Source organism: Danio rerio, chromosome 1 (assembly GCF_049306965.1).
Source record: "Danio rerio strain Tuebingen ecotype United States chromosome 1, GRCz12tu, whole genome shotgun sequence".
Taxonomy (NCBI): Eukaryota; Metazoa; Chordata; class Actinopteri; order Cypriniformes; family Danionidae; genus Danio; species Danio rerio.
Genome location: NC_133176.1, coordinates 23,013,703 through 23,027,303, shown reverse-complemented (window position 1 = coordinate 23,027,303; position 13,601 = coordinate 23,013,703). Strand labels below are relative to the sequence as shown.

The window sequence follows — 13,601 nt, the reverse complement described above, 5'->3', positions numbered from 1 at the left end:
TTGTTAAACTGTAGAGGTCAAAACACCTGTAAATAGGTTTTGTTTAATCTTATAGTAATAACACACAAAAAATTGCTGGTTGCCTTAAATTATTAAGCTAAATCAAATTAACCTTATGAGTCCATTGAACTTATATTATGTTAAGTTGACTTAAAATAGCATGCGTAACTTTTAAAATTATGTTAGAACATGATTAACTTAGTTTAATAAGTAACAATGAACTAAAAACGAAATATAACCTGTAGTACATTTGTAACTGCTATTAAAAAATGAACTATAGTTGACAAGCTGTGCTAGCTTAATATCTCCTACAGCACAGTTCTCCCATTATCATTTAACTGAAAGCAAAAAAAGTATATACATTTATTAATTAATTAAAAAGGAGGATTTTGTAAACTCAGTGTTATATATCTAAATAAGTCCCATCAGGGTGATAAAAAATGTTTGGAATAATTGCATGCTGACTGTACATTATCCCTTACTCCCACTGCATATGCTCTATAAACAAACACATACTGTTCCCTCCCCTATAAACACACATTTCCTATTAAAAGAAAGTAAAATAATCAATAAGACAATAAACAAGGACAAACTTGTAAACAAATATAAAATGTAGAGTGCACAAATGTTACTTTTGATATGCATGTGCAGCTATGGTAGAATATAATTATATAATCCTTACTTAAAAAACACATGAGCATGACAAAAACTTGTGTGCACTCATGTTTTTTTTTTTGTAAGGGTATACAAACACAAATATTTGTACCTTTAACATAAAGTAGCTTTGTAAGTATTAGAGTGTCGTTCTCCCGTAGGAATCTATTACATAATGCAGTATTCACTTCTTATATAAGAGGACAGAACAGCATGAGTGTACCTTACTAAGATCACACACACACACACACACACACACACATGCACATATACAGCTGTCTTTATGGGGAATTCCCATAGTCATAATTATTTTTATTCTGTACAAACTGGATATTCTATCCCCTATTCCTAAACTCAACCCTCAGAGGAACCAATCTGCATTTTTCTTTTTTTTATCTTTATTCTATGATTTATAAGCTGTTTTCCTCATGGGGAACAATAAATGTCCCTTCAAAGTAAAAATGTACTGGTATTGCTATACAGTACCTATGGGGACATTTGGTCCCCACAACGTGAGAAATACAAAGCAATTGTGAATTGTGGGAGTATTCCATAGGTGTAATGGCTTTTATACTGTTCAAGCTGTATTTTCAATCACACTACACCTAAGAGGAAACTGTGCAGTTGTACTTTCTCAAAAAACTGCCAAGCCTTTTGAAAAATGGGGACATGGGGCAATTTCCTCATATGTCACCTTCTCCTTGTAAAACCTATGTCATACCCAGGTATACAAAGTTGTGTCTTTTTAGGGATGCTCACATTACTCAAGTTAAATGAAAGGATGCAATTTTGACTGATTATTGGTATCAATTAAACAGTTAAAATTATTATATTATTTTATTTGTGGCATAAATGTGCAACATGTATTTGTTAACTTGCCAGGTGGTAACATGCAACTACTGACATATTTTTTTCAAATATGCTAAATGAAATGAGCGAAAATAAAGATACAGAGGAGTTGATGCCAAACCAGTGCTGATGGTGATGCCTCTTTCCTGCATCTGCATCATAAACATTTCAGTGTCTTCGCACAAGTAGAGAAAGACACAGCAAACTTTCTGAAAAGTCGACTGCTTTGCAAACAAGCCAATCATAAGCTAAAGTGGGTTTTCTCTCCATCAGAGAGTGCTTTGCACCTCAACAGACAGTGCCCTATCATACACTCGGCACAATAATGAGCAAGACTTGTTTGCTGCGATGTGTTGCTATTTTCAGACCAGTGCAACCATAATTTTTTAAATTTTGCACCACGTTATTTAAATTGTAAATCTATTTCCGCCACTTTGTGGATTCATGGGTGTTCTGGTCTATTAAAGAGGTGTGTTAAGGTGCATTGTTGGCGCATTGTTATTTTGAGGAACCAATATAAACTGTGCAATAGACCAGCTAAATGCAGGTCTAAAGGTCAGTGCAGAGCAGGTTAGTTGTGCGCCTTAAACTCTTACACATTGCTTAATACACACAGGATGTACAGCAATACACAAATATCTTTAAAAATGAAAATGAATTAAAGGATTAAAACAATGCAAAAATTATTATTTTCTGCATAAATATAAAAACCACTGCTTTCATGCCTTCTTCATCTCAGGGGGCTTATTACATGGATATTTATATTTGTTTTATTAAAAACAAGCTTAGATGTGTCCACCTGTCTGGTTTTGGACCATATGGGGCATAGGATGTGTGTTTTGATATAAAAATAATAAAGTTTTTTCACCACACTTCATCATTATTATTCATTTATTAATTTGCTGGAAATTACAACTGAGTTTAAAAATAGTTTTGAAATAAATATGTAGGCCAATGGAGGTCTTCTGTGGAGTGTACAACACCGTTTCCTTATCCACGAAAGAGAGAAAGAGAAAGGAAAGAGGCCGATTGGAGGAGGCTCATTCTTTATCCTTGTGCTGCAGACGGTCTGTTTAACTGTTTTCTCGCTAGTGAAGCAACTGACTCTTAAAGGGAATAGGTGATGAGACTCTGATTGATTTAATGCTCAAAACAAACCCATAACTCATTAAGAGAATAAGCACAACCCTGTTAGACATGCGCCGTGGCGTAAACCGTATTTTTCTGTCCTTAAAATAGCAAAAGTGGATTTAGACATGCCCTTAATGCTTTTGTGCCCTGCGCTTTAGAATTTGCACCTAGATTGTTAAAATAGAGCCCATAGTTTTGATGATTTAGTGTACAACCAACAAACCAACCTTTTTTTATTTGGAAAATTGTCATTTATAGTTCTTGTAAAAGATCAGTTTTTTTAAATAGCCTACACAGCTGAATCAACAAATCAAACAAATCCAATTATTTACACTAGGCTACTTGACTTTTGCATAACGATAATTCACACCAAACTGAGGCTTTTGTTTTAAAGCTAACTATATGTAAACTATAAAACATATATGCAAATTAATGCAGTACTGTATGTAAAAAATAAAACTATTATACTGTATGCAATAGTAGCCTTTACATTTATGCATAAACCATGAGTGAGACAGAGGAAATGAAAGCACTAAGGCTCTAAGGTAAAATCAGATTCTCAAGACATAATGTTTAAAATGTTGATTGAGGTTTGTGATATACGAATTAGAGCGGAGCATTAATTACATGCATATCTAGGGCAGGCCTGTTTGTTTTATTCTTTTTATTTTGTTTATTCTGTTTTTCTATGCTGTTGGAATCGCTGCAGGTGCGTGAAGATGTTCTGTTGTCAATATGTTCTATATGCTGTTGTTCGCATGTTAAAATAAATAAGTATTAAAATTGCAATTGTTATCGTGTCCCACAAAATAGACATGTCAATAAACTTTTTGTAATTAATTAATAATTTAATATTACTCTGACCGGTTAATGGTTAATATTCGGTTAACTGGCTGTTTCCGGTTGAGAAAATTAACCGATATGGGCAATCCCTAGTCCTTATGTAAAAAAAAAAAAACATTCACACGCCCACACACAAACACACTTTCATATAAACGATCAAACCCAGTCACATCACAAACAAGACAATAAAAAGAACATCTGCAGCCTGCTCTTAATGATCTCTTGAGCTGTTTTCCGGTAATGTGGTCACACAGAGCTCAAAGCTTGTTTTGCTGCTTGAGAAAAATCCACCATTTCATATTCTGTCAGAGGTTCAGCTCACTGTTTCTAAATGCATTGTTCAGTTTTTCATTTCTTTGACTAATGACACTGCTTTAAATAAACACTCTAGAGACTGTTGGCATTTGTTTTGAAGAGTAATCAGCTAATACTTACAGGTAATGAATGTTTGCAGTTAATCTAATAAATCAGATCGATCTTTCATAAATTACCCCACAACTCTGCGTTCTGGCCCTGTTGTAATGTAATCTATTTAACACACTGAGTTAAAGATGGTCAAGGTTGTGCCATATGACTATTAAAGGGATAGTTCACCAAAAAACATTTACTCACCACACAAGTAGTTCTAAACTTTTATAAACAGTAGTGTGAAAAAAATGTTTGACCCCCCCCAACTAATTCAAATATTAGTCAGAAATAACACAAACACATCATGCAGTTTTGCAAAAATCTGGTTTATCACTCTTGAATTTAAAATGTTAAGCCACACCCAGGCCTGATTTCTGCCACACCTGTTTACAATCAAAGAATCGTTTAAATAGAACCTGCCTGACAAAGTAAAGTAGATCAAAAGATCCTCAAAAGCTAGACATTATGCTGAGATCCAAAGAAATTTATTAGGTTATTAGGTTTAGAAAGCAAAATTGTTTCACACAGGGCTTTGTAGTTTTCAGTGCTTCCCATACATGAATTTACTTGGGCGGGCTGCTCAGGTATATTAACTACCACCTAATTATATTTGGTGATCATTCGTCATCGATTAACCAGTGGAAAATCTTCTCTTGCCCTACTTGTTTTGAACTGCTTATTGTCTTTTTTGCTTTCGCTTTCTAAAGTTTGCATTACCTTTTTATTTTAGTTTATTTTCACTTGGCTTCACAGTTGACTGTGCGAGAGTGAGAGAAACATTTGTACACCATTAGAAAACGTTAATCAACTGATTTGCCTTATTTAAATAATCTACACTTTTTATTCTTGTAATTATCATAATCATTGGCACTGTTTTTGTTCATTTTTACTGTCATATATTTCTCATTTACTGTATATTTTATTAATTTAACATACATAAATTTGACTTGAACTTTAAAAAACACGTTTGAAACAGTGTATAATACTGTCATAATAAATAAAAATATAAAGTCAAAATTCACATATTTTTTTTGTTTGTTGCATTTATTTAATCATTTATGTGATGGGTGTGTTTCAATCCGGCTACCACAGAAGGTATATTACAAACCTGTGGGAAGCATGGGTTTTGGATTTTGCTTTTCCTTAATAATAAAAGTAGTTATAAAGATAGTTCAGTTTGGCCAGACGGCCAGCTCTAGTAAGGGTTCTGGTCATCCCACATGTCTTCCATTTAAGGATTATGGAGGCCACTGTGCTCATAGGAACCTTAAGTGCAGCAGACGTTTTTTACCCTTGGTCAGATCTGTACCATGCCACAATACTGTTCCTGAGCTTTCTAGGCTGTTCCTTTGACCTCATGATTCTCATTTGCTCTGATATGCATTGTGAGCTATAAGGTCTTATAAAGACAGGTGTGTGGCTTTTCTAATCAAGTCCAATCAGTACAATCAAACACATCTGTACTCAAATGAAGGTGTAGAACCATCTCAAGGATGATCAGAAGAAATGGACTGCACCAGTTAAATTTGAGTGTCACAGCAAAGAGTCTGAACACTTCATATGATATTTAGTTTTTCTTTTTTAATAAATCTACAAAAATGTCAACATTTCTGTCAATATGAGGTTATGTGTGTACATTAATGAGGATAAAAATACTTAAATGGTTTTATCAAATAGCTGCAATATAATTAAGAATGAAAAATTTAAGCTGTAGGTGTGTCTCATTTACACTACCGAGGCAAAAGTTATAAGGTTGTTTTCTGTAGGAATATCACCAATGAACACATAGAATATTACTTTTTTGGGTTTTGGTATCATTTCACAGTACAGTACACCATTGTACAGTATCTATCTGTAGGCAAATTTTGTAACAATGCAAAAGTTTTTACTGTCACTTTGGATGGATTTTAATTCATTTTTAAAGGAAAAAGTAATCATTCCTTACTTTAAAGGTATCTTATTTTATATTATAAAAATAACAACTAATGATTAATAATGGATGAATTAAACAGGTAAATTATTTCGTCAAAATAAAAGGAAAATCAAACAACCACTGTAAATCATATTAGAAAATATATTTATTTGGCCATTCCGTAAGCACACTATAATTCTCTGTAAGGCATTTCTGGGAAAAACCTTGGCGTTAATGTGTTCATTTCTGCTCCACTTCATGTGGTGAATTAGAAAGCTCTTCTGATTCATTTAGTGTTTTTTTTCATTGTTTTGTTTTTGTAGTAGGTTATTGAATGCTTTTTTTGACAGATGTTCAGCAGAGATTCCTCATTGACCCCTAGGAGACATATGGATTCTGCATGTAGAAACTCTTACAATACACACACATACATATACACACACGCACGTGCACACACGTAAATTACATTTCCATGTTTTTGGAAGACTTTCCATAGATGATGTACACAAATTAATACTGTATGAGGCCTTTATTAAATAAACCATCATTTATGTGTTCTAAAGACACAATTTAATATATATATTTTTCACTTTTATTATATTTGGATTATAATAAAATTGGGGTAAAAATAATTTAATGGAAATGACAAGCAAAATAAATATTCTGTTGATAAGTGACTTTTACAGTACAGTGCATTACATCTCATATTTCATCTTACTGATACTGCTGTCTCTTGTAAACACAAACAATTACTTGCTTAAAAAACACTGAGCTAAATTATAAATTTTTGTGGAAATTGTACAGTGGTATAAGTTAATATTTTATGGAAAAAAAATTGACAATAATAAAATTTAAATGATATAAAACAAAAATATATTTAAAATAACTTCATTTAAAATGCAAACAGAAAACATATCGTTTAATTTCATATTCTTTTGGGCCTAGTCCCTTTATTAATCTGGGGTCGCCACAGCAGAATAAGCCACCAACTTGTCCAGCTCGTTTTTACGCAGCTGATGCCTTTCCAGCTGTAACCCATCACTGGGAAACACCCATACACACTCATTCACACACATACACTACGGAAAATTTTGCTTATTCAATTCACCTATAGCGCATTTCTTTGGACTTGTGGGGAAAACTGGAGCACCCGGAGGAAACCCACACCAACACGGGAAGAACATGCAAACACTACACAGAAATGTCAAATGACCCAGCTGAGGCTCGAACCAGTGACCTTCTTGCTGTGAGCTGATCGTGCAACCCACTGCACCACCATGATGCTCTGAAAACATATCAATATGAAAAAACTAATTCAAACTATTAATAAAAACTATAATACAACCTAATGCACATGTTATTAGATGTGTAAAATTCTGAAAGATTTTTAAATCGTTTGTTTATTAAAGAAATTTTTTGTAACACTTTTTGTGAATTAAATGTTTTTTATTAATGTATGCAAATATATAACTTAAATTATAAATCCCACTTTCAAATTCTTAGTTTTCTTGTGGCTTCTTCCTAATACCATCCACACTCTTACCCCCCCCTCCCCTCCCCCCCCCCCCCCCGGCTTTACTGCCTGTCTTCAAACTGACCCACCAAAATAAAAATACATCTTAAAAAAGTATTTTATAGCAAAGTAAATGTTGAAAGTACAATGACCTTCATAATTCGATGCCTTGTCTAACGTTTCTTCTCCTCATCTCCAGGTTATTATACATGTGTGGAGGTCATCTTCACTCTGAGGAGGCAGGTGGGCTTTTACATGATGGGTGTTTATGCTCCTACACTGCTCATCGTGGTCTTATCATGGCTGTCCTTCTGGATCAACCCAGACGCCAGTGCAGCTCGAGTGCCTTTAGGTAAGTCAGCCTTCAGGACAACAACACAAACACACAGCGGCTCTTAATGGAACTGCACTGCTGTGTTTGATCACACATATCAGAGATGTTGTTATTTCTTACTTTGGCCATTTGATGCTTTTATAAGTCATGGGATTTTATATGATCAAGGTGATCAAACCTGCAGCCTTTGAAAATGATTACTTATAATTAACAAATTATATTTCTAAAGGGATACCATTTAACGGTTTGGTGGTGGTGTTGTTTAATAAGACGTGTTAGAGTAATAGACCACTTTGTTAGGTACACCTGTCCAACTGCTCATTCATGTAAATTTCTAATTAGCCAATCACATGGCAGCAACTCAATGCATTTAAGCATGTAGACATGGTCAAGACAATCTGCTGCAGTTCAAACCGAGCATCAGAATGGGAAAGAAAGGTGATTTAAGTTGTCACAAAAGAAACCGGGAGAATCCAACTGCAAGTGAAGGATAGTTTAATGAAGTGCAACGGTGAATATAAGTCTTCAAGTGCTCAAAAGGACTAGTAGAATGTCCAGGACAGAGAGCTATCACAGATCCAAACGAACACGTAGTATGAGGTATGCAGAAGAGCAGAAGAAGAAGGCAACCTGTCCAACCCGGTACTAGCAAGTTGTACCTAATAAAGTGGCCAGTGAGTGTATATTCTATTATAAAGTTTTATTAAATAATAATTTATTATTTTGTTACTAAGTATCAATAAGATATATTGATATGACTACTGAATATTAACTATATTTTACACATTAATAGTTTTTTAAACATCTTTAAACTTGAATAGTATTTTATATCATTTTTTTAGTAACTAATAATATATAAGGAAACATTATTTTTCATCACACACACGCACAGTTGAAGGAACTTTATATAATTATTAGCCCTCTTGCAAAAAAAAATATTTTGAGAAATATTGTTTCTTCTGGAGAAAGTTTTTTTTTCCTTTGTCTTGAATAAAAGGAGTTTATTTATTTATTTATTTTGTTTAATTCATTCATTTTTTTTCTCAAATAATTTTAGGAGTATTTTTTATTACTACCGAAAAACCACTGTTGTCCAATGACTTACCTAGTTAACTAAATTAACCTAGTTAAGCCTTTTGAACTTACACTTAAACTGAAAAGTATCTTTCAAAATAACTATAAAATCATACTGTCATCATGGCAAAGACAATTTTTAATTATATTTATTAAAACTATTATCTCTCTGTTAAAACACATTTGGCAAGTATTTTAGTGAGCTAATCATTTATTATAATATGTTCACACGCACACAGCCTTTTTATGTATTACATAATCTTACCTTCAGATATAATCTACTGAAATGAAAATCTCATTTTTTTCCAGAAGCCTTTTATAATCTGAGTTCTGAAAAAATAAAACAGGATTATGTGTATGATTATTGAACCATCTGGACACACAAAATTATAAAAAAAAATAAAGTAAAAACAGCTCTCTTTCCTTTTACAAGAGAAAACCTCATCCGTCAGTCATTCCCATGATTACCCAGAAACCAACCCGTTTTTTCCTCTCTCATCTCTCCATATTCCTCCTTTCATAGGCTCCACCTCTCCTTCATTCCTTTCTCTCATTTCTTCATCTGTCCATTCCAGGGATGGCTCTCACTCCCAGGTCAGTTTTGAACATTACAGCGTTCATAGCACACACAAAAACATGTTGTGAAGTGAGAGAAAACTCAAATCCAGGCACAGTACACTGGTTTATGTTGAATTTGTTTCAGCGTTTCTCTCCTGTCTGTCCGTCTTTCTCTCTCTCTTTTTTAGGTATTCTGTCTGTTCTGTCACTCTCATCCGAATGCACATCTCTAGCATCTGAGCTGCCAAAGGTCTCGTATGTGAAGGCCATTGATATCTGGATGATCGCCTGTTTGCTGTATGGTTTCGCCTCTCTGGTGGAGTATGCTGTGGTTCAGGTTTGTGTCTTATATTGGAAACATTTACATTGTCTTGACTCAGGCCATTGCAGAACTACAGATTTAACAGCTGTATCAGCATGCTGTATTAATATTTCATGCTTTGGGCTCAGAGGACTTCAGAAAATAAACTTGCTTGAGATACATATTTTACACTTTTTGTATTATACTGCTTTCTGTAAGCAGTGTCTAACAGTGAGCAAACATGAACATGGACATTCTTGAGCACAAACAGTTTTACCACTAGTGTTTATTTTGTTGATAAAACTAAGAAAACCTTTAAATTGGTTCTACATTAATACTAGTACTAATTTAGTACTAGAGTTTAAAAGTCTAGTAAATCTAAACCTCAATCCAACACAGGCTTAATCTGAAAACAAAGCCCTACAGCAGTGGTGCTCAACCCTGTTCCTGGAGATCAACCTTCCTGCAAAGTTCAGCTCCAACCCTGATCAAACACACCTGAATCAATTGATTATGACCTGAACAGCACTTGATAATTACAAGCAGGTGTGTTTGATATGGGTTGCAACTGAAATCTGCAGGAAGGTCGATCTCCAGGAACAAGGTTGGTCACGCCTGCCCTACAGTATACATTTCAGGAGGTCATGAATTATTTAGTCAGAGGTACGTATGGCTGCATTTCGTCTTTAAAACGAACACTAGGGGGCGGTATGATGCCATTTCTTTTCACGATTACTAGCTGACCACTTACCACTGTATGGATAGCTTACCAGTTTGTACAGTTAGCTCGCCATGTATGCCGGTGGACTTGACACGTAGAGAGGAGTTGATCACGATGATGGGGTTCGAGTCTGGCGAAGAACACTTCAAGAAAGCTGGTAAAGCAAAAACAGAGACCAAAAAATATAATAAACAAGTAAATAACAGGGTGAGAATGTGGTAAAATCTGAAAATGTGGTAAAAATTAAACAAGGACTTTTCTTTTTATGGATTGATTTTGAAAACTGTCAGTAGGGTTTAGGGAAGTTGGTGGGGGGGTCAATTGAAAACACTTTTGGTTGGAAGGGGTGGGTATCATTAAGGTTTTAACCGTATTACTACTTTTATCAATACCTCTTATTTGTTCGGTTCTTTAACAGTTCCCTTATCTGTACTTTTTGTAGTGTTTTTTTTTAATAAAAAACAAAACAAAACAATTTGAACAGAATTAACTACACTCTGTTTTATTATTTCGTTTTTAATGTAAAATAAAACTAATCCAATAATTGTAAAAACAAATAAATATTTTTATTCCTGTAAAAGAATGAACAATGGTTTGAAGCAAAATGACTCAACATGTTTGCTTTTCTGGCAGAAGTCAGGATCTTTTTTGGTTTATTGTGCTCCCTGTAGTTAAAAATACCCTCTTTGAGTTGCAAAATGCAGTTAAATGAGATGTTTATGATTTTTCATTAACGCATTCACATAAATAGTGAACAGTGTATTGGGTGTTTATTGTGTTTTAATACAGTTTTGAAGCATCTTGCAATGTAAAAAATAAGCAGTTTTTTATATCATTTCTTAATAATAGTACATCATTAGGCTATTCATAGGCTATATTTGTAAAAACAGTAATGTAAAAGTATTTTTTATGTTGAAGATTTATTTGGGCTACTGCAGAAAAAAAAATGTTTTCCTTGTAACATGAATGTGTGTGCTTATTTAACTATTAATGTTATACTTATTTAGGTGATTGACTGCTGCCATAACGATGTGGATGATGTAAAATTACCGTTAGTAACTAGGCAGTCAAAAACTTTTCAATACTTTTCATTGCAGTTAATGCACTTTTGAAAGATACTTTCACTTCAATTATACAAGAAAACAACTTGTTGCGTTTGTTTCAACTGGCATTGTCGCTGTCCACTTAGGAAATACAACCCATTTGGTTCTCTCCGCCACTTTGCAAGCTTACGAGCTGTGTGTGTGCATGAGTCTGTGTCGAGAGCTAAAGCATGTGTGAGCACTGGGCGCGCACGAACAGATGAGAACTGTGATGGCTTTTATACTTGATGCTCTCACCGGAAACACAAGCATTTCTCAAGTGAAATTGCCCACTATGCAAATGAATATTAAATATAGCAAATTAGAAAAGGTTGGTCAGTTAAATTATGCAACTGTAAGTAATGTTTATTCAGCAATAATTCTCCAGTACCGATAGCAGAACCGTTAACGTCAGAGCTTATTGATACTTCTGTCTTTTATAATGTAGCACCAAAACCGCTAAAGTACCGAGTTTCGGTACCCAACCCTATAGGTTGGGTTTATCATTTGTCAGTCATTCAGTCAGTCAGTCGACAGCAGGCATGAATGGCACTCGCGGGAGAATTTTGAGATCAAAAAGTGTACACAGAGGCCTCGCTGGTGGATGAACTAAAACAAAAACTGCAAAAAAAAAAAAAAATGTAGCTCATAGGACTTATTTGGTGCTCTCTACTCTAGAAATGTATATACATTTTCAAAATGAGCCTGGATCACAAGATCTCTACTGCAGGGTTCCCAGTTTTTCATGGACACCAAATTCAAGGACTTTTAAAATTACTAATAATTTTAAATAGAGCACCTTTGGCATATTATTAGTCATAGTTCACGTAAGATTTAAATTTAAGATTTTTAGGACAAGTAATAATAATAATAATAATAATAATAATAATAACAACAACTAATAACAAATAACACAATGAATTTTAAATTCAAGCACTTTCAAGGACCTAAGTTTTGTTTTTAGGAACTTTCCAGCCCTTAAATTCATATGTCTGAAATTTAAATACCTTCAAGTACTTTAAACAAGCGTGGGAACCCTGTACTGGTTTGTTTGTAGCTGTGATTGATGAATAAATTAACAAATGTAGTCTCTGTGCCACGATGCAAAGTTCTTTTTCTTGCTATTTTAGAAAAAATGTGAATATGATTTGGAATTAGTGGAAGTAATGGTGGTGAAAAAGAATTCAGCTCAGATAGGTGGGGTTTAGATCTTATTTATGGATTTTACATCAGCATTTTACCCAGTAAACATTGGTTTATCAACTGAATTGTCTCCAGTGTCTCTCAACTCTTGCACTATGGATTAAATGACTTTCTAAAAGACAGACTTCACACTGTAAAAAAAAAACAAACAAACAACGCTGTGTTCCACGCATTTGATTTGTGTTGGGACAATATGAAGGAATTAAGTTTACAAATATGTAATTTTTGCAAATTTAAGTGGATTGAACATAAAACAATTAAGTTGTTAAAGAAACTCAGGAATTATGTTGTTTCAGCTCATTTTAGATAAAAAGATCAAACAAACAACTAACGTAAACAGTCTTACATTGAAATTTAAAGAAATACAATAACAAGACTGTAATGGTCATGTCATGGTCAACTTTCATCAAAATTCAGTCACAGAGATAAAGTTCCTAAATTATATCATAATAATACATTAGTAAATAACATTTTTATGGTGATCTTTGCTTATCTGCAGATTTTATAGCACAATTTACTCAACTGAGAGAAGTCGGTGCTGTTTGTGCATTGTTTGCATGTTTCAGACATTTGCTCTTAGCTTACTTTTGTTTGCATTTGCATGCTTTCAAGCTCTGTCAAGACGCTAGGTGGCAACCCATTGCTCGAATATCTCGTTTTTTTTTAGAAGCAACATGTTAGGCTGAGTGGTTTTAAATCTAACAATATAATTGTGAATTCAGGGTGTCCACAGGGATGTATGTTATAACCTAGTTTATTCTTCATAAATGAAAAAGAAATCAGGTGTGAAATTAAGGATTTGTCACTTTTGAAATATGTTGATGACATGGCCTTGTTGACATGGCCTTGTTGGCCTGTATGAGGGATGAGCAAACTCTGGGGAACAATAGGGAATGTGTGGATTCCATAGTCCACCAGTTCCAAGAGAGTTTGCTGCAGTTAATACAAGTAAGACCAAAGAGCTGTGCTGTGGAAGGCCTTGCTTTATTAAAACCAACCACCTTTTATGTGAATCACT

At 34.0% G+C, this 13,601-nt stretch overlaps 1 protein-coding gene across 12 annotated transcripts in view; it reads left to right on the top strand.

Moving 5' to 3' along the window:
• Positions 1–13,601, top strand: part of glrba (glycine receptor, beta a) — a 68,632-nt gene that overhangs the window by 34,253 nt on the left and 20,778 nt on the right. For 6 of the 12 annotated variants that reach the window (XR_012404083.1, XR_012404078.1, XR_012404106.1 and 3 more), the window contains exons 8-10: positions 7,510–7,662; positions 9,242–9,312; positions 9,465–9,613. Coding sequence is in view for 6 of the 12 variants with exons in the window: in XM_068220872.2 (XP_068076973.1) it covers positions 7,510–7,662; positions 9,465–9,613 (302 nt within the window). In the remaining 6 variants the exon portion in view is untranslated. The remainder of the gene's footprint in view (positions 1–7,509; positions 7,663–9,241; positions 9,313–9,464; positions 9,614–13,601) is intronic. The other 6 variants (XM_068220872.2, XM_068220871.2, XM_073949243.1 and 3 more) reach the window with 1 other exon arrangement.